Source organism: Anarhichas minor, unplaced genomic scaffold (genome assembly GCF_050575085.1).
Source record: "Anarhichas minor isolate MPS153535 unplaced genomic scaffold, ASM5057508v1 ptg000037l, whole genome shotgun sequence".
NCBI classification, from domain to species: Eukaryota; Metazoa; Chordata; class Actinopteri; order Perciformes; family Anarhichadidae; genus Anarhichas; species Anarhichas minor.
In genome coordinates, this window is record NW_027466483.1 from 1491625 (window position 1) to 1511253 (window position 19629).

Sequence of the window (19629 nt, forward strand, 5' to 3'; positions counted from 1 at the left end):
TCTGAGCTGAAGAAGGACTGGTGAGCCGGCATGATTTTATTTAATTTCACCAGAACCAGAATAAAAATATAGAAATAACCAATCTACTCTCTGATGGTCTCGTTCACTGATGTGGGTCATATACAGGCATCAGGGTTGAATTGAGCCTGTTTAAAACCATTGAAAAAATCCTCACAGAAACTTCATATTAACAACAAACCAAAACTGACAATTAGCCTCCATTAATACAGCTTACTCTTTCTGTGTTCAAACCCACTACAAAATGTGACAGTTTCACTCTAATGCAAGTTAAAAAGAAAAAAGACATAAAGGGATTAACACATTAGTAAACAGGTAACTTTCACAGAACATTCCCTAAATATTCCCATGTGGTTATATATTCGAGTAAAGCCAAACTGAATATTTTGCTTTGAAGATGCCAGAAATCACCTCTACATAAAAATACATAAAAATACATTTTCTAGAGTTTGTTCTCCCAAACCACTGTTGTAAATCACGAGGGGATTATATCTAACGTGAACTGCCATAGTTATCTTTCTCTGGAAAGTTTGTGCCTGCCTATTACATTAGATGTTGCACAAATCCAATCAGTATGTTATGATGCACAATAGGAAGTATGTATATTCATAACTAACATTAAACATTACAAAACTCACAAACCATGACCAATGGTAAAAATCCCACTGGCTATTTTTCGAGGTAACCAGTGAGATGCTATTGGCCGCCGCTCTGACCCTCCTGCTACATTTATTTCAATGGGAATATCTGTCCTACTCCTATTCTATTTCTATGGTTTGTCCCTTTACTGTTTCAATAAACCATTTCTTGGCTCCATAAAGAAATGGTTTGTTGGAGAACTTGACTGATCTGCACAGAACCCTGATCTAAACCCCATCTAACATCTTGTGGAAAGTCTTCCCAGAAGCAGCTGAGGCAGAGGAGATCATTTTAGCAAAACACGACAGTATTTTACAATTGTTTTGTTTCAATTTGCAAAACTCTAAACACAAAATTCTATGCTTCTAATTTTGGCCCCAAAATCTCCACTGCAGCACGCACAATGACAACATCTGTCTCAAATTAGGTAAAACACGATGCACCATATCATTAAATGCATAACTATGAGAGCATCCCAGCAGTGTATCTGTTCATCACTACACATGAATCAGTATTGCACCATAAAGTCATGATGAAATAATACTGTAAACAGGAACTAACTCTCATCAAAACACTGTTTTGAAGGTTGTTTACTTAAGCTTATACAGGCAGCAACAACAAAACATATGCAATTAATGCAGAAGTCTGTATTAATAATTATAATATTTATGTTATTTATGTAGACTAACAATTACTTAAAAAAATGTTAATTTCATTAATTGTAAATGCTTTATTGTAAATATTTATATTGCGGTCTATACAGTAGTCTTACTTTACAGCATATTTATTTGTTCATGTATTTATCTATATATTTCATATTGACTTAAATGGCATTTTGTAGTATATAAAGACAAAACAAATCTGAGGATCCACACAACCCCTCTACATGCTCCTGAGTAAACCCACTTTGAACACATGACTCAACATAAATGTGTATGCAGCTACACTAAATAGACTACAAAGACATCCTGTTCAGACCAAAGCTTCCCCGGCTGCATACAGTTTTGTAGAACGTGATCTTTAATCAGTAGATACAAAAATGCAGCCAGATCTATTTACCAAGTCCAGCTGCTTCTGAATAGACAGAATACCTCTGTCTACTGCAGAAGACATTTTCTCCGTTTCTTTGACCTTCCTGTAATTTCTCTCTCAACTTCAGCCTCCAGGATCTTCCTCCTCTGCTGCTCTTCTGCCATCAGCTCCATAGAAAGTCTTTGTTGCTCTTTCGTTGAGGCCTTTTTTGCTTCGTTGAAGATCTTCGTGGTGTAGTGGCCTCCACCGTTCTCCTATGTCATTCTGACAATTTTCTCCAAGAGCTGATGGGACTGCACCTGGTGGTTCACTTGGTTGTTGAAGACGTCATATCTCCCGTAGCATTCCTGAATGAGCTCCTTGAGTTCCTCACTCCTTGATATAAAGCTTTCGATGGTCTGCGTCTTTAGATAGTCTCCGTGTGTGAACAACACTAGTGAGTATTTTGCCGCCTCCTCACCAAAAGTGGTCTGAATCATCTTGACGATGTCCTGCTCCTCCTGGGTGAACCTGCCCAGCTTCAGAACCACCAGGAAGGCATGGGGACCAGGAGCAGAGAGACAGGTGCTCGTCTCGATCCTCTTCACCACTTCTTCTTGGGATAGCTTGGTGTCAAACAGCCCCGGAGTGTCGATGACGGTGACCTTTCGACCTCCGACCTCTCCCTTAGCTCTCTCGCATCGAAATGTCCAGGAGGAAGAAGAGCGTTCCGACTGGAACGCTTTCCTCCCCAAGATGATGTTTCCTGCTGCGCTCTTCCCTGCTCCCGTCTTCCCCAGCAGAACGATTCGGAGTTCATCACTTTGCTTCTGTCTCTGAGATACTGTAGAGATAAAGCATAGCAACATCAGTGTTCTTAGCTTTTTGTTCTTTTGCTGCTGGCACTGTATCAAACATCTGACTTAAATACACATCCGTCATATGAAACAAATTCCATATCATCAGCATTGTTATTTAATCATATATACGGCAGAAAACTAATTTGGAGACAATTCACAGCTGACACAATAAAAGCACATGCAATTTAGTTTCGTCAAAACTAGTTCAAGGTAGTTTAAAATGTAATGCATGTCTAGCAGCCGTGGTTTCATTAGTGTGGAGAAACTAGGCTCTTGTGCCACTTTTACCACTTTGCTTTGTGCCAAATTCAGATTCTTTACTTAAATGAAGCAATACCACCCAAAAAATGTAACTCAGTAACAAAGTGGCACCAAGTGACTAATGGCTTATTGTTTACAGCGGTGTTAGTCTGACTCACAGGGTATAGGTCTGCCATTGGCCGCCTATTTTAGCCGAGATTCTCCTCCCCTTACGCCAGGGGTGTCAAACTCATTTTCACTCCGGGCCACATCAGCATCATGGTTTCCCTCAAAGGGCCGGTTGTAACTGTAAGACTGTATAACTGTAACTACTCCTAACATATTGTTAAATAACTGTCTCTGCTTTTGATTATTGTTTATTCAAGTGTAAAAATATTGTACATGCAGTTATATAAATGTAAAATGATATTTAAGCAGATTTCAGTTATTATAACATAAATCATTTTAATTTAGGGTTAAGAAACCCACATTACTCTATCAAAGATCAAACTTTTAAAGAAAATAACAAAGACAAATATCATCAAACACAAGTTATTACATTAACTTTGTTCAAAGCTATTTTTGTCACCTCTGCATCACTAATGTCCCTGCCGTCGTCCCGTGCATGGCAGCTACATCCAAGAGCTCCTCACTGACAGTCAAGTCTGCCTTGAGCCTCTTACAAACACTGATAGATGATGTATCTCGTCTCTTAGCTAGCTGTGTTGTTAGATTGCTGCTAGTTCATGAACTTGGTCTGCGATGGTGTTTCTTCACAAACTGACATTTGTAAAAGTCTGTATCTGGTCGGAGCTCACCTGCTCACATACCTTTAGCATGCACTGGGCTGTAGCTTTTGTAAATATATTCTGCTGTGATTGCAGTCTGCCTTTTAATTCTTGGACAATTTGATGTTTTTCTTGGAGGCTAAATTTAGCTCCGTGTTTGGTGTCAAAATGCCGACGTGAATTGTATCCTTCATCACCGACACGCATCATAACACAGAAGACAGACCCGTTTTTCTCCCTGAAGCACAGACATGTATTCTCTTTCCCATATTAAATTACATCTTCTTCCCTCTTCATCAATTTTTCTCTTCGTGGACATTTTGGGATTATTTGTCGATCATTTTCAACTCAATCACTAGCTGGAAAACCTCTTTACGGGCTGTTCCCTCTCCTGTCCACCTGTTGTGATAGTTTTAATGTCGGTACACAGACAACATGCTATCTCATAATTTCAACTTTCTATCTAATAATTTCGACCATGGGGATACTTTTATTTTCAAGTCTAACTTAAATTTTTATTTCCAAAATAAAAAAAATAAAAAAAAAATTTTGTTTTTGCTGGTGGATTCGCGGGCCACATAAAATGACGTGGCGGGCCGGATTCGGCCCATGGGCCTTGAGTTTGACACGTGTGCCTTACGCTATCTGTGCTATCTAATTTGCAAGCGCCCTGTTCCTACGTCCTGTGATAGCGCCGCCCATTACATTACAATCATTTAGCAGATGCTTTTTAAGCGACTTACAATAAGTGTATTCAACATAGGTATTCAAGAGAACTACTAGTCACCAGAAGTCATAAGTGCATCTCCTTTTTCAAACAAGCATCTAAGAGCATAAACCAGAGCAACTGCACAGTGCAGAAACAAACGAATATAATAAGTGCAACAAACTAATACGAATACAATAAGTGCTAAGTGGAAGTCTCAGGGTAGTACTTCTTGAAGAGGTCAGTTTTCAGCCTGCGCCGAAAGATGGGCAGCGACTCTGCTGTCCTGACGTCAGTGGGGAGTGCATTCCACCACTGTGGGGCCAGGACAGAAAACAGCCGTGACCGTGTCGATCGGCCGCAGGGACCTCTGAGTGACGGGGCAACCAATCGCCCCGAGGCAGCAGAGCGAAGTGGTCGGGCGGGGGTGTAGGGCTTGATCATGGCCTGGAGATAGGAAGGAGCTGTTCCTTTCACTGCCCTGTAGGCTAGCACCAGAGTCTTAAACTGGATGCGAGCTCTTACAGGGAGCCAATGTAGAGAACGGAGAAGGCAAGTTGTGTGGGAGAACTTGGGGCGATTGAACACCAGGCGAGCTGCAGCTTTCTGGACAAGCTCCAGAGGTCTGATGGCCGACGCCGGGGCTCCGGCAAGTAGTGAGTTGCAGTAGTCCAGGCGGGAGATGACAAGAGCCTGGATTAGCACCTGCGCCGTCTCGTCAGTGATGAAGGGGCGAATCCTCCTGATGTTGTTGAGCAGGAATCTGCAGGAGCATGTAACCGATGAAATGTTTGCTGAGAATGACAGTTGGTCATCCAGGGTCACACCCAGGTTCCTCGCAGTCCGAGTTGGCGTCACCAAGGTATCGTCAATGGTGATGGACAGGCCTCGGTGCGGGCAACCCTTCACCGCGCCCAAGGCGATTGTGATTGGTTCAAAGAAATACAAACAAGTCAGAGCGTTTTTTCCACCTTATAGCAGAACATTAGACATAAGACTGTTGCAGCACACCACCGAAAAATAAATAGATAAAACATCCTACATACACTGTCCTACTGCCACAAATACTGAGCATCTAATGTGGATTAATCTGCTGCTGAAAATAGTCCCCAAGAAATGCACTATTTCCTCCCGTCTGAGTAAAGTTTATTAAAAAATACATCGACCAGCTGTTTTAGGAAATCGTTTTTGTGAGCTGTTATTAAAGATTTACATCTTCAGTGGGAACCAATGGGCTTGGAGCTGAGAGCCATAGACAGGAAGCCAGAAAGTATCGAGAGAAGAACACATTGTTCGTTTTGGTCATTCTGGGATTTTGTGACCAAAAATAAGTAAAGCGGAACTCCAGTGTGGGGGGGAAGATGATTGAGACCTACGTTTGACAAATTGTTCAGATTGTGTCCACATGCTGTCCACACCTTACATGCTGTCCCAACTCAATGCGAGCCAAGCCACCTCATGTGGTCTGACTGATTGCATCAAAAACGTCCTATTGAAAAGACAAGTGTGACCATAGCCAGAGCAAATGAAGAGTGTCCTCAGAGAGCAGCAGCGAGAGAGCAGAGAGCAGCAGCGAGAGAGCAGAGAGCAGCACCAGCCTGTAGTGTGGCGTGAAAGTGGTTAGAGCAGTTGTCTCGGGGGCACGTCCGAGGCTGCAGGTGGGTGGCCAGTTCTTGGTTGCTTTACCGAGCCTGCGGGTTTTAGTGTGTAAGTACCCACCGCAAGTAGCACCTGAAGACTAGGAAAGACAGGCGGACAGGCTGACACACGTACCGGAAGCAGGAACTTCCAACATGGACGCCACTCAGGCAGGTATGTGTGGAGACTGCAAACTCGCGTACTCACAGTTAACCTCTATAGCCTAGCCCTATTTTTAGCCCTCTGCTCGAAAATTGCATAGCCATACTCAAGAGAGTCCTCAGCTCTAACTACAAGGTCTATTTTAATAATTTTGAGGCTGGAATACTTGTAACACTTGTGAGATGTGTTAAATTGTGTAAATATTGTGTATATGTCACTGGTTAATAACTGATACACTTATGGCACAGCTGAAATTGAAAAAGTTCCAGGTTCGCCTGAAAAAAGCACTTTCATTGAACATTTTTTTGGAATTATTGCAGAGTGAAGCCTACAAATACTCCTGTGTCATAGCACAACAGGTTTGTGGTCTCTCTAAGCTAATTTTACTGAGATTGAGTGAAGCAGGCCAGCATAATAGGAGGTCTGAGTACAGAATTTCAAGCCGAATGCTCATTTCTCTCTCATGCTCTATTCTAATTTTATATACTAAATCTGACCCAGTTTCTGTATGGACCTGGTCCATGACAACCCAGAGTTCAGACCAGGAAGCAGAGTTGCAGTCTTACACACTCCTCTGAGCTTCCATTAGAGCAGTTACTCACCCAAAACCACATAGAGACTGTGTCTGCCCCACGGCCACTTAAATTAATTAATTCAAAAATAAATGGTCAAGGAGTTAAACAAAATAACCTAATCCACGTTAAAACTACCGCAACAGTGCAACAAAATAGGATAATTAAATGTGGACTCTTAAATATCAGATCTTTGTCATCTAAAGCTGTACTAGTAAATGAGCTAATATCAGATAATCATATTGATCTATTTTGTCTTACTGAAACCTGGCTGTGTAATGAAGAATATGTCAGCCTAAATGAATCAACTCATCATATCAATACTCACATTCCTCGAGGCACCGGCCGAGGAGGTGGAGTAGCAGCCATCTTTGACTCAAGCCTATTATTAAAACCTAAACTAGATTATAACTCATTTGAAAGCTTGGTTCTTAGTCTTTCACACCCAACGTGGAAAACAATACAGCCAGTTATATTTGTTATATGGGGTGTACCGGGCCCCAGGTCCGTATTCTGAATTTCTATCGGAATTTTCTCAGTTTTTATCAAGTCTAGTCCTTAAAACAGATAAAGTGATTATTGTAGGTGACTTTAATATTCATGTGGATGTCGAGAACAATAGCCTCAGTACTGCATTTATCTTATTATTAGATTCGATTGGTTTCTGTCAGAATGTACAGAAACCCACTCACTGTTTTAACCACACCCTCGACCTGGTTCTGACTTATAGCATTAACATAGAAGATTTAATAGTCTTTCCACAGAACCCTCTTTTATCGGACCGTTATCTAATAACCTTTGAATTCCTACTAGCGGAGTGTACACCGTTAAGCAAGAGTTACTACACTAGATGTCTATCTGATGGTGCCGTAGCTCAATTTAAAGAAGCGATTCCGTCTTTATTTAACTCAATACCATGCTTCAATATAACAGAGGACTCCTGTGCTAACTTTAGTCCTACCCAGATTGATCATCTTGTCGATAGTGCTACAAGCTCACTGAGAAGGACACTAGACTCTATTGCTCCTTTAAAAAAGAAGTTAGTAAAACAAAGGAGGTTCGCTCCATGGTATAACCCTCAAACCCGCAAATTAAAACTTGAAAGAACATGGCGTTCCACTAACTTGGAAGAATCTCGGTTAGTCTGGCGAGACAGTCTTAAAACGTATAAGAAGGCCCTCCGTAATGCCAGAGCAGCTTATTACTCATCGTTAATAGAGAAAAATAAGAACAACCCCAGGTTTCTCTTCAGCACTGTAGCCAGGCTGACAGAGAGTCACAGCTCTGTTGTGCCGAGTATCCCTATAGACCTCAGTAGCACTGACTTCATGAACTTCTTTAATGATAAGATCATAACTATTAGAGAGAACATAAACAATGTACTGCCCTCGACTAGCACCGATCTTTCCGCAAATAGGGTAACCTTAGAAACAGCTGTAAATCCGGATACATGTTTAGATGGCTTTACTCCCATCGACCTTGACAAATTGACTTCAACAATTTCTACGTCTAAACCTTCTACCTGTCTCTTAGACCCTATACCGACTAGGCTGCAAAGAAGTGCTACCACTAATTAGCACTGCTTTATTAGATAGTTGCGAATCAGTTGTGACTTTCTGCGTAACAATAGTTTATTTGAGGATTTTCAGTCAGGATTTAGAAAGCATCATAGCACAGAGACAGCTCTGGTAAAAATAACTAATGACCTTCTAATCGCATCAGACAAAGGACTAGTCTCTGTTCTTGTCCTGTTAGACCTTAGTGCTGCATTCGACACTATAGACCACTACATCCTGTTGCAGAGACTAGAACATTATATTGGCATCAAAGGAACCGCACTGAACTGGTTTGGATCCTATTTATCGGATCGATCTCAGTTTGTTTATGTAAACGATGAAGCCTCGATGAAGACCAACGTCAGTTTTGGAGTTCCACAAGGTTCTGTGCTTGGACCAATCTTGTTCACCTTCTATATGCTTCCTTTAGGCAATATTATCAGAAAACACTCTATAAACTTTCATTGTTATGCAGATGATACTCAATTATATATATCGATCAAACCAGATGAAACCAATCAGCTCGCTAAACTGCAAGCATGTCTTAAGGACATAAAAACCTGGATGACCTGCAACTTCCTGATGTTAAACTCAGACAAAACTGAAGTTATTCTACTAGGCCCAGAACACCTCCGAAATCAGTTATCTAATGATATAGTTTCTCTAGATGGCATTGCGCTGGCATCCAGCAGCACCGTAAAGAATCTTGGAGTTACCTTTGATCAGGATTTGTCTTTTAACTCTCAGATAAAACTAATTTCTAGGACTGCCTTTTTTCACCTACGTAATATTTCTAAAATCAGGCACATCCTGTCTCAAAGCGATGCAGAGAAATTAGTTCATGCATTTGTTACCTCTAGACTAGATTACTGCAATTCCTTATTTTCAGGCTGCTCTAATAAGTCTCTTAAATCTCTCCAGTTGATTCAGAATACTGCAGCTCGTGTACTAACAAGAACTAAGAAAAGAGATCATATTACTCCTGTATTAGCTTCTCTGCACTGGCTCCCTGTAAAAACTAGAATAGAATTTAAAATCCTTTTACTTACCTACAAAGCCTGAATTGGTCAGGCACCATCATATCTTAAAGAGCTTATAGTACCATACTGCCCTACTAGAGAGCTGCGCTCCATTAATTCAGGGTTACTTGTGGTTCCTAGAGTCTTAAAAAGTAGGATGGGAGCCAGAGCCTTCAGTTATCAAGCACCTCTTTTGTGGAACCAGCTTCCCGTTTCAGTCTGGGGGGCAGACACACTCACCACATTTAAGAGTAGGCTTAAGACTTTCCTTTTTGATAGTGCTTATAGTTAGGGCTGGCTCTGGTTTGCCTTGGACCGGCCCTTAGACAAACTGGTATCGGCAAAAACTACAGGGGGACTTCCTTAGGATACACTGAGCACCTCTCTCCTCCTCTTCTTCACCTCTGTCTGTATGAATTGATGTCCCATTAATGCTCATTACTAACCTTACTTCTTCCCCGGAGTATTTGTGCTTTCTCGCCTCACAGGTTCCCATGACCGCAGTTCTATCTGGACACTGGTCCTTCAACCAGCCATGGCCCTGCTGACATCTACTACGATCTTCATTATTAACATTATTAACCCTATTACCAATACCATTAATGCACAGTACTGACTTTGTCTCTTCCCCGGAGTCCTTGTGCTTTCTCTCCTCACAGGTTTCCATGGAGCATGGTTTCATCTGGACCCTGGTCCTTCCTCCTACCATGGCCCTGCTGACTTCAACTGCTAATATCACTTTCATTATTATTCACATTACTATTTCATATTACCGATACCATTAATGCACATTATTGATCTGCTTCTTCACCAGAGTGTCTGTGCTTTCTCGCCTCACAGGCTCCTGTGTATCCGGGCTATACCTGGACCAGGTCTTGCCTCCTGCCGTGGTTCTGTCATACATTGAATGTGTTGTAATTCACTTATCCTTTTCTACACATGACATCTATTGCACTTCTGTCCATCCTGGGAGAGGGATCCCTCCTCTATTGCACTCCCACAGGTCTCTTCCTCTTTTCTCCCCGTTAAAGGGGTTTTTTGGGGGAGTTTTTCCTGTTCCGATGTGAGGGTCCCGGGACAAGAGAATGTCAAATGTGTACATATTGTAAAGCCCTCTGAGGCAAATTTGTAATTTGTGATTTTGGGCTATACAAAAATTAATTGAATTGAATTGAATTGAATAGCAGTATTTACCAGATAATGAAATGTCAGGAAAACCTGTAACCTTGGTTGCTGATGTTGTTAATTTCTCCCCAATTCAGATTGGATTCTTGCTGGAACATGTGCTGTTGTGAAGTTTTTGGTTTAGAGGCAGTTATTGTCATCATATTCTGGGTAACAGTGCAGCTGAACAGTGTTACAGCGACAGTGACTACAAAGACACCATCATAAATCTGTACATCAATTCAAGGAATGCACAGGATCCCCATATGTAGTTTAACACTTTTTATTTAGATAGCAAACTTGTGATCATCCATCAAGATAATTACATGAATGATTTTACTTATATTTCACATTATAAAGTTAAGACACTGTTTAAGATGCAGTATAATAAATAGAACTAGAAAATGCATTTCCTGCTGAAAATGCGTTGGAATGCTGAAAACTGAAATTAATTGCAAAAACATTGCTGAAAATAGATATCCAATTCAAAAAAAAATTGCAAACAGCTTAATAATTCAAAAAGTTTAAAGATTACAAATATGAAGTCATATCACCCCTCTCCTGAAAGAGCTGAACATTTTGATATTCGAACGGTTTCTGTGGCTTCAAAACTTTCAGCGGTAGTGATATTTGTTGTAGTAGTACTAGACGTTGTAGTTGTAATAGAAGTATTATTAGCAGTAGAAGTCTTAGTAGCATTAGAATAAGTACTAGTTGTAGCAGTAGTGATATTTGTAGCAGCAGCACTAGAAGTTGTAGTAGAAGTATTATTAGCAGTAGAAGTCTTAGTAGCATTAGAATAAGTACTAGTTGTAGCAGTAGTGATATTTGTAGTAGCAGTAGTACTAGAAGTTGTAGGAGAAGTATTAGTAGTAGAAGTATTAGTAATTTGTAGAAGTAGTAGTATCAGTAGTCGTAGTAATAGCTGTAGTATTTAATATAACAGTAGTAGTAGAAGAAGTAGTAGTAATAGTAAAGTCAGTTTTTGAAGTAGCAGTAATAGCAGGAGTAGTACTAGTAGCAGTCTTACTAATAGCTGTACTAGTATTAGTACTGGTAGTAGCAGAAATAGCGGTAGTAGTATAAGTAATAGTAGTAGTGGTAGTAATAGCAGTAGTGGTAGTAATAATATTGATGGTAGTAATAGCAGCAGCAGTAGTAGTAGTTATCGCAGTATTAGTAAGAGCATTCATTATTTCAACAAAAAAGACTAATTTTGAGCTTAACGTTTAAATAGTTAATCCATGAGGCTTTTATTTTGAAAGGGTGGGACTGGGTGGGGGAGAGAGGAGACATACTCTTAATGTTTGACACACATAAACAGGTTATTAAATGACAGGCTTCATAACAAGCATTTCAGTTAGAGTTCACTCTCTGGGGCTTTTATTTAAAAATGGGGTGTGTGTGTGTGTGTGGGGGGGGGGGTCCTCTTAAAATCTCTAAGACCTGAATGACTGTGTGTGAGAGTGAGAGAGAGACTCTGATCTCTCTGGCAATTTTTCTCATTTGGAGATTGTCCTATGTTTTATCTTTTACAGCTTACATGACTATTGTCTTGCTCTGCCATGTCGTTCCTCGTCTCCCTCTTGTGTCGCGGTGTGTGAAAATGTCACTCGAATCAGGAAACTTATCAGAATACCCATATTTGATTGGCTGAGCTGCATCACGTATATCTCTAAATCATGTGTGCGGCTTTTATTTTAAAATGGGGGGGAGTCCTCTAAAAGTCTCCAAGAGACAGACAGACAGGTGTGTCAGTGCCTCTGTGTGTTTATCAACATCACTAATGAGCTCATATAAACACCTGTGTGCTTGGGTGCATGTTGGTGATTGGAGCACCTGTGTGTTAGAGGCTACTTAAGAGAGAGAGTGAACAGTGATTTTCTACAAAACTACCTGTCAAACATATGCCCTTTATACCAAAACCATGAGACTAATCAATAAAATATGGATACCGTGAGAAAGATAAGACTCTGGCAAACGCAGAGATGTGTCAATATGCAAAACTGGTACCGTCTGCTTTCTTTGAGAAATGAGTGGTCAGATTTAACATGGAGTCTAATGGAGCAGTTGGTTGGAGTTCATGTCGCTCTGCGGCTCCTTGAGCCAAATGTGTAAGTCTGTGGGATTCCACAGTCATTTGTCTACGACAGCAGTAATAGCACTAGTAGTAGTACTAGTAGCAGTCGTACTAATAGCTGTAGTAATATTAGTACTGGTAGTAGCATGAATAGCAGTTGTAGTACAAGTAATAGTAGTAGTGGTAGTAATAGTATCGATGGTAGCAGTAATAGCAGTAGTAGTAGTAGTAATAGTAGCAACAGCAAAAGTTGAAGTAGTAGTAGTAGTAGTAGTAGAAGTAGTAGTAGTAGCAGCAGTAGTAGTAATTGTCGCAGTATTAGTAAGAGCATTCATTATTTCAACAAAAAAGCCTAATTTTGAGCGTAAAGTTTAAATACAGTTCATCCAAAGGGCTTTTATTTTGAAAGGGTGGGGCTGGGTGGGGGAGAGAGGAGGAGACAGAATCAGAAAGTATGAAACACACATACAGAGGTTATTAAATGACAGGCTTCATCACAAGCATTCCAGTTAGAATTCACTCTGTGGGGCTTTTATTTTGAAATGGGGTGTGTGGGGGGGGGGGGGGGGTGGACTTATAATGTTAGATAAACACAAGCAGGTTATTAAATGTCAGGCTTCATCATAAGCATTTCAGTTAGAATTCATTCTGTGGGGCTTTTATTTTAAAATGGAGTGGGGGGAGGGGAGTCCTGTAAAAAGCTGTAAGACCTGAATGACTGTATGAGAGACACACACAGAGAGAGAGACATACAGAGATAGAGACATACAGAGAGAGAGAGAGAGAGAGAGAGAGGAGTGCGTGTGTATGTGTCTGTGAGTCTGTGTGTTTATCAACATCACTAATTAGCTTCATCAGAAACACCTGTGTCCTTGCAGCCTTTTCATGGAGATTAAACAGGGAAACACCTCTCAAACAAATCCTCAAAACTCCCATAACCGTAGCTCCTATTGCTCCGATATTAATAAATGAGAGGAAGGAAGAGTTGAAGAACAGATCCTGTAAAAATTGTGTCTGTAGTGTAAAAAATGTGGCTGAACTGGCGATCTAGAAATGGGGTACCGTGTTCTGTGGAAGATGTTTTTGAAGCAAAATTTAACATTGGTCTCTATGGAGCAGAAAGTTGGTTTTCCTCTCAATTACAGGCTTCTGTGTCAAATGTGTAAATCTGTGGGATTCCACAGTCATTTGTCTACGACAAGGACAAGATTAGCTACTTCTACATCCTGAAATGATGCATGAAGAGTGAAGATTGTGGACACAGTGGCAAAAGACAAATGGTTTTTTCACAAGAATCTCAAGCTGCTCTTCACTCTAGCGGTGACATCACGCACTCTAAGCTGCGCAATACACACCCATTATAAAGTCAGAAAAGGAGTGAAAAAATCAACCTAATCACCCTAACCCTAACCCTAACCCTAAAAGTTAAAATGGGACAGTTCAAAAAGTATAAAAGATATCAAAAAGCTGAATAATGCGGCAATAGATCAGGGTTTTCTCAACATTTGAAAGTTTAAATGGTGTCTGTAGCTGAAAGTATGAGGAAGTAGAAGGATTTGAAAGTTGAAAAGGATTTGAACATTTTCTTAGTTGAACGGTTTCTGTAGCTTAAAATATGAAGGAGCAGAAGAGTTTCAAAAAGCGTACGGAAGAAATATAAAAATAATATAAAGAAGAATAAAGATTTGAAGAACAATAGTTGGAATGCTTAACAGCGTTCCAACAATAAAAACTAGAAAATGCATTTCCTGCTGAAAATGCGTTGGAATGCTGAAAGCTGAAATTAATTGTAAAAATATTGCTGAAAATTAAGAAATGGGAGACTACCTGTCTGAAAAATGTTGAAGAAAACAAAAAACATTGCTGAAAATGTGGAAATTTCAAATGACTAAAAAAATGTTCATGCCTAAAAACAAAGAACTGCCCCTGCTGAAAAACCTGGTAGTTGAATTTTAAAACTGGCAGAATTGGAAGTTAAACTGCATTATCTAAAGAAGCTAATATTTCAAATACAATGTAGGAGAAGCTGGAAGCTAAACTGTTGAACTGTAGAAGTCGTTGTAGTAGTAGATGTAGTATCGTAACAAGAGTAGTAGTTTCAGCAGTTGAAGTTATAGTTGTGGTAGTAGTAGCAGTAGCAGCAGCAGAAGTGCCAGTGGTGTAGTAGAAGAAACAGTTCCATCAGCAATAGTAGTAAAAGAAGTAGTAGTAGCAGCAGCAGTATTAGTAATGGTAGTAGTTGTAGTAGTGGCAGAAGCAAGAGCAGCAGCAGCTTAACAGTAATAGTAACCAGGATCTGCGATAATAGCAGCAGTAACAAAAGTAGTGGTAGTAGCAGTAGTAGTACCAGCTGCAGGAGTAATAGTAGCAATATTAGTACCAGGAGTGGTAGTAGCAGCAGTAGTTGTATATCAACAGTAGTAGTAGCAGCAGCAGCAGGTGTAGTCGTAAAAGCAGTAGTAGTCTCAATGTTGTTGCAAGTATAAAGCAGACAGTGACCTCATTACAAATATGTTTTATTTTTTTTACATTTAAATTACCATTTTGTGAATCAACAATTTTGAAGTAATTTACACAGTAATTAGTATCAGCAGCAATACATTACAATAAATCATATCAAGACAAACAGACAAGCCTAATATAATAATCATACATGAATAGAAATCCCTATATTTCAAAGACTAAAACAATAGTAAATATAAAAACGTGAATAAATAGTTTGTAATATGTTCTTCATGCATATATATTGTGGAATGGAAAGATTGTCTTACTGGCAATGTCAAAAAATCTTGTCTTTGTATATTTAATTGTCCAAGTAAGGATGACTTGTTTATTGAACTGCATTAATCTGAAATAAATTACATTTAAATTAATTTATCATAACTGAAGTGAATTTTATACTGTAAATTGGAAAAAAAAGAAAACTCTCTGCAAAAAGCCTTAAGGTTTTCCCCAAAGATCTCAGAACATAGAGGCACTTTGGCCAACCAGAAGGAAACTTAAAGGGCCTTTTGGCTGCACTTTGGTGGTCAATGCACTGACAAATGCATGTAGAAAGAGGAGAGATTTTTCAAAACCCTCTCAATCAAATTTGACTGAAAAAAACAAAAACAAGTGAGTTTTAAGACAAAAGTGAACCCAACATTTACTATCCCCATGGGAATTAAATAAAATCCATAGTGCCTTAACAGTAATTGTTTTCAAATAGATGTATAAGGCAGGCAGGGCACACGATTATATGTATTACTATCAGTAGCTGGAGGTGTGTGCTGTTTGTTCAAAATATGCATTGTTGGGTGAAATCTGTCCACACAACCTTCTTTGACCCATCTTATTTCTTTTTTTTGTTTTATGATAAGCACATTACACAAGAACTGTTGATCATGACCTTTAGTAAAGATTCATGGATAAATAGTAAAGGGATATATTGTTGTTGTTGGTAAATGACACCGTTTTACATATTTCATGCCAAAAAAAAACATCATAGCAAGAGGGACAAATTTGTCAATACAGAGCTTTCTGTACATTGGGCCCTTTGTTTGATATTGATAAACAAATATATCACAATTTCAACGGTTTACAATATTGTTCATTTCCCACAATCAAAGGCTTTTCACATCATGCTTACACCTAGCTTAATACTCCCAGTAGTTCAAGACTTCAAGTTAGCCCTGGACTGCCAGTCTTGTCAACATTGTCATTTAAATGATCCCAACATTAAGCTCAGTTTACTGAGCCTCACTGTAATGCTGGGGTTTCCTTAATTGTAAGGAACATTTGGTTAGAGTCACTAGTTTGACTCAAGGTTGGAAGACGAGCTTGGAAATATTCATTTTCCAATTAAATCTTTTGACAAGACTCTTTGAACCAAGTCATGTGTTTTAGACATTCTGAAGACAATACCTTCAGCTTGGATTCCACAGTCTGACATTTTAACACTGGGCTTACATATACTGTATGTATTTTCAATTGGGTTTAGATTACCCTAAGGCTAGGTATACACATGTGAAAAACCTTGAATATACCTACCAGCTGAAACCCCATACTAATGACTCATGACATTAGGATAAAAATGAGTTCATATGCATGTAGCAATTGAAGTAACTGACACATTTACGTCCTTAATCTTTCATATATCTGTTAGAAAACTGATTTATAGGAAAAGGGAAGGATGACATGAATAAAGATATACAATAAGATAATATAAAAGATATAAATTGTGATGAAACATAAAATAAACATACATTGTTGGACCAAATAAGGTAGAGATCAAACAAACAAAATAAACAGGTGTCCTGTTGTTTTGAGAGACAGTCATTCTGTCCATGTGTCAGGAGTGTATGCTGCTGTTTGTTGAATCTGTCTGTTCTTAACACAAACCAAACTGTGAACAGAGCTCAGTGTCAGTGTGATAATATAAACAGCTGAAACATTAGGACCTTTGACCTGTCCAGTAGCTGTAGAACTGCTGCTCCAGTTATCTGGTCAGAGTTTGGTGTGAGGACAGTGTCTCAATAGCAACATGGATGAGGAGAGGCCTTAAAGACAAAAACAGGGAGAAACTTTATTCCTCATATTCCTGTAGTTGTAAATGTAAATACCAAATGCAAGCAATTTTCTTTGTTGTGATCAAAGACAGATATTGTAATAAGGAAGTAACAAAAAATGTTACCTTTACAGCTTGTTTAGGGAGGAGCTTGACGCTGGACAAAGGAGGAACTGTCACTGTGACAGTGATGACTGACTGATGATGGATCTGCAGCAGTTTGGTTCCCTGCAGCTGTACACCTGATCACTTGCTTAAGGATCAACTGCAGTTAGTCTCTACTGAACCGAACTGTGCACAGCAATGGATGCACAGATGGTGATGTTGAGGAAGGAGGACGGAGCTGGTCCTGAAAAGAGAAAACAGAAAGTTATTGTAATAAACTGAAGACTGAAGCAAAACATGTTAAAAAGTTACATAATTCACAATAATCAAATACCTTGAATTCTGCTGCAGGGCAGGACAACATGTATGTCCAATGCCATTTCACACAGAGAAGTTTAGGAAGGCTGCATGATGTTCAGCTTCTTCTATATGTTTAGCTCTCTGTGCAGTCCTGAGTGTCTTCACTGTGAAGTGGAGGGATCACAGAGGAGGAAGACCTGAAGGAAGAAGTTGATATAAATTACAATGTTATACTAGCTGTAACATCAGTGTCATTTAAACTGTTGCATTAATACAACGGGAATAAATGAATGAACATACAATTCAAGGAAAACATTGTAAATAAAATATGAAATAAGAAAACTATACCTTATGCTCTGTTGTGAAGAAACCTGGACACTGGCAGGGAGAACACGTGTCTCTGTGGTCCAGCAGTGATGGGTCCACTGTTGATGAACAGTGAAGATGGTGCTGCAGCATCTGGTCTGTGGTGGCATGATGTCTTGGTTGTTTTGAGCTGATCCAGTATCTCAGAGCCAGACAGAAGGTGAGGCAAAGGCAGGCAGGTGTTTTCTCATCCTCTGCTTTGAAGAATGACTGGGACAAGCAGGAAGTAAAATGTGTATCTATGTGATCCAACAGTGATAAGTCCTCCGTTGATTGACAGTTCAGTTAGTGCTGCAGTCTCTGGCCTGTTGCAGCATGTCTTGGTTGCTGTGAGCTGATCCTCACAGTGCTGAAGGAGGTGAGGCCAAGGCTGGCAGGTGTCCTTACAGAGGACACAGGAGAACTGTGTCTTCTGTCCATCAGAAAGGAAACTTGGCATTACCGAGAACACATGAGAACTGTGTCTCCGGTCCAGGGAAAAAAAACTTAAATGAGTAACAGTCTGTAGCAAGACCACCCGCCCTGCTAGAGTGTGAAAGTGATTGGGATGGAAATGTGGGGTTTCAGCTGGTAGGTATCATTACACCAGAAAGTATGTGTTACATCTAGAACACATACTTTCTGATGTATGTCTGCTACGCTAAATGTTAGCAGCTGTGTACAATGCTGTATACAGCTGCTGAAAGAGTTTTGGTCTGTGCATTTATCAACCCTAACCCAAACCCACCCTGATAAATGCACAGGCCAAAATGTGTTGGAAATATAAACAATATGGTTACCTGGAAAGAATATTATCTATAATATTGTCCAATACTGTGAAAAGATGATTACCAAACAAAATTCCATTCAACTTACAAAATAAAGTCCAACATGTCTTGTGACCGCATAATTAGGTTTCCTTTACGTGAACATTACTCTTGATAAATTAAATCTCTGCAAGTCTGTTATATTCTATACATCGTTCTCAGTAAACATAGTCATCACAATATACTCTTTTTGAATTTATCATTGTATCTTTCAATCATTTTTTAATCAGAATGTGTCATTAATACATATATCACTAACTTTTGTTCATCTCGATTAGTCTATACTTCATTGAGTTATGTTTTATCAACACACTGTTATGCTGTATTATTTATACACTGCACTGAAAATGTTAGTTTAAGTTTAGTTACAGGTACTTTGCATTTTTCTTGATCTTTAAAACTCAGCTGATACCTGCATGGACTGTTAGAGGACATGACACAATAGACAGGGTTGTGATAACTGTAATAGGTTTTCATCACACCAGAGTGGAGACAATGTTGTGGTTGAGAGATGAAAATGAGGTCCAGCAGTGTGTTCTTCTCTGTGGTTGCAGTAGTGATGACTTGTGCATATCCCCTGGACTGAAAGAGCTCAAAAATTGGCTTACTTGTGTTGGATAAGAGATTCTCGTTGAAATCACCACAGACAATGACGGGCTGACAGTCCATGATCTCCAATGAGTCCAGAAGGCTTCCCAGGTTTGACAGGAATGATCTCACACTGTAGTCTGGTGGTCTGTATACAGCTGCAATCAGTGCACTCACTGGGGCTTCAACCTTCAGAGCCACAAACTCAAGATCAGTTACATTATGTATGTACTGTTTTTCACGCACTTGAATGTGGCTTTTCACATAAACAGCAACTCCACCACGTCTGTTGGCCATTTCTGGAACATTTGTGTAAGACAGGTGTCTGTTGCGTTTGAACATATTGTAGCCCTCTATATGGAGACTGTCTGCAACAAAGGAGCCTTGAAGGTGAGTTTCTGTGAGACACAAAATATCTGCAAGACACAGTTCATGATGGCTCCTGATGTCATTGACATGAGATGG

General features: G+C 39.7%; 1 protein-coding gene across 1 annotated transcript; it reads right to left on the reverse strand.

Annotated features, from left to right (window-relative positions):
- Positions 1-1754: 1754 nt before the first annotated feature.
- LOC142966285 (GTPase IMAP family member 9-like) lies at positions 1755-19245 on the reverse strand. The gene is given in 3 exon segments (XM_076106975.1): positions 1755-2512; positions 17292-17348; positions 19185-19245. Coding segments are annotated over 3 exon segments (876 nt in total).
- Between the last annotated feature and the right edge of the window lie 384 nt (positions 19246-19629).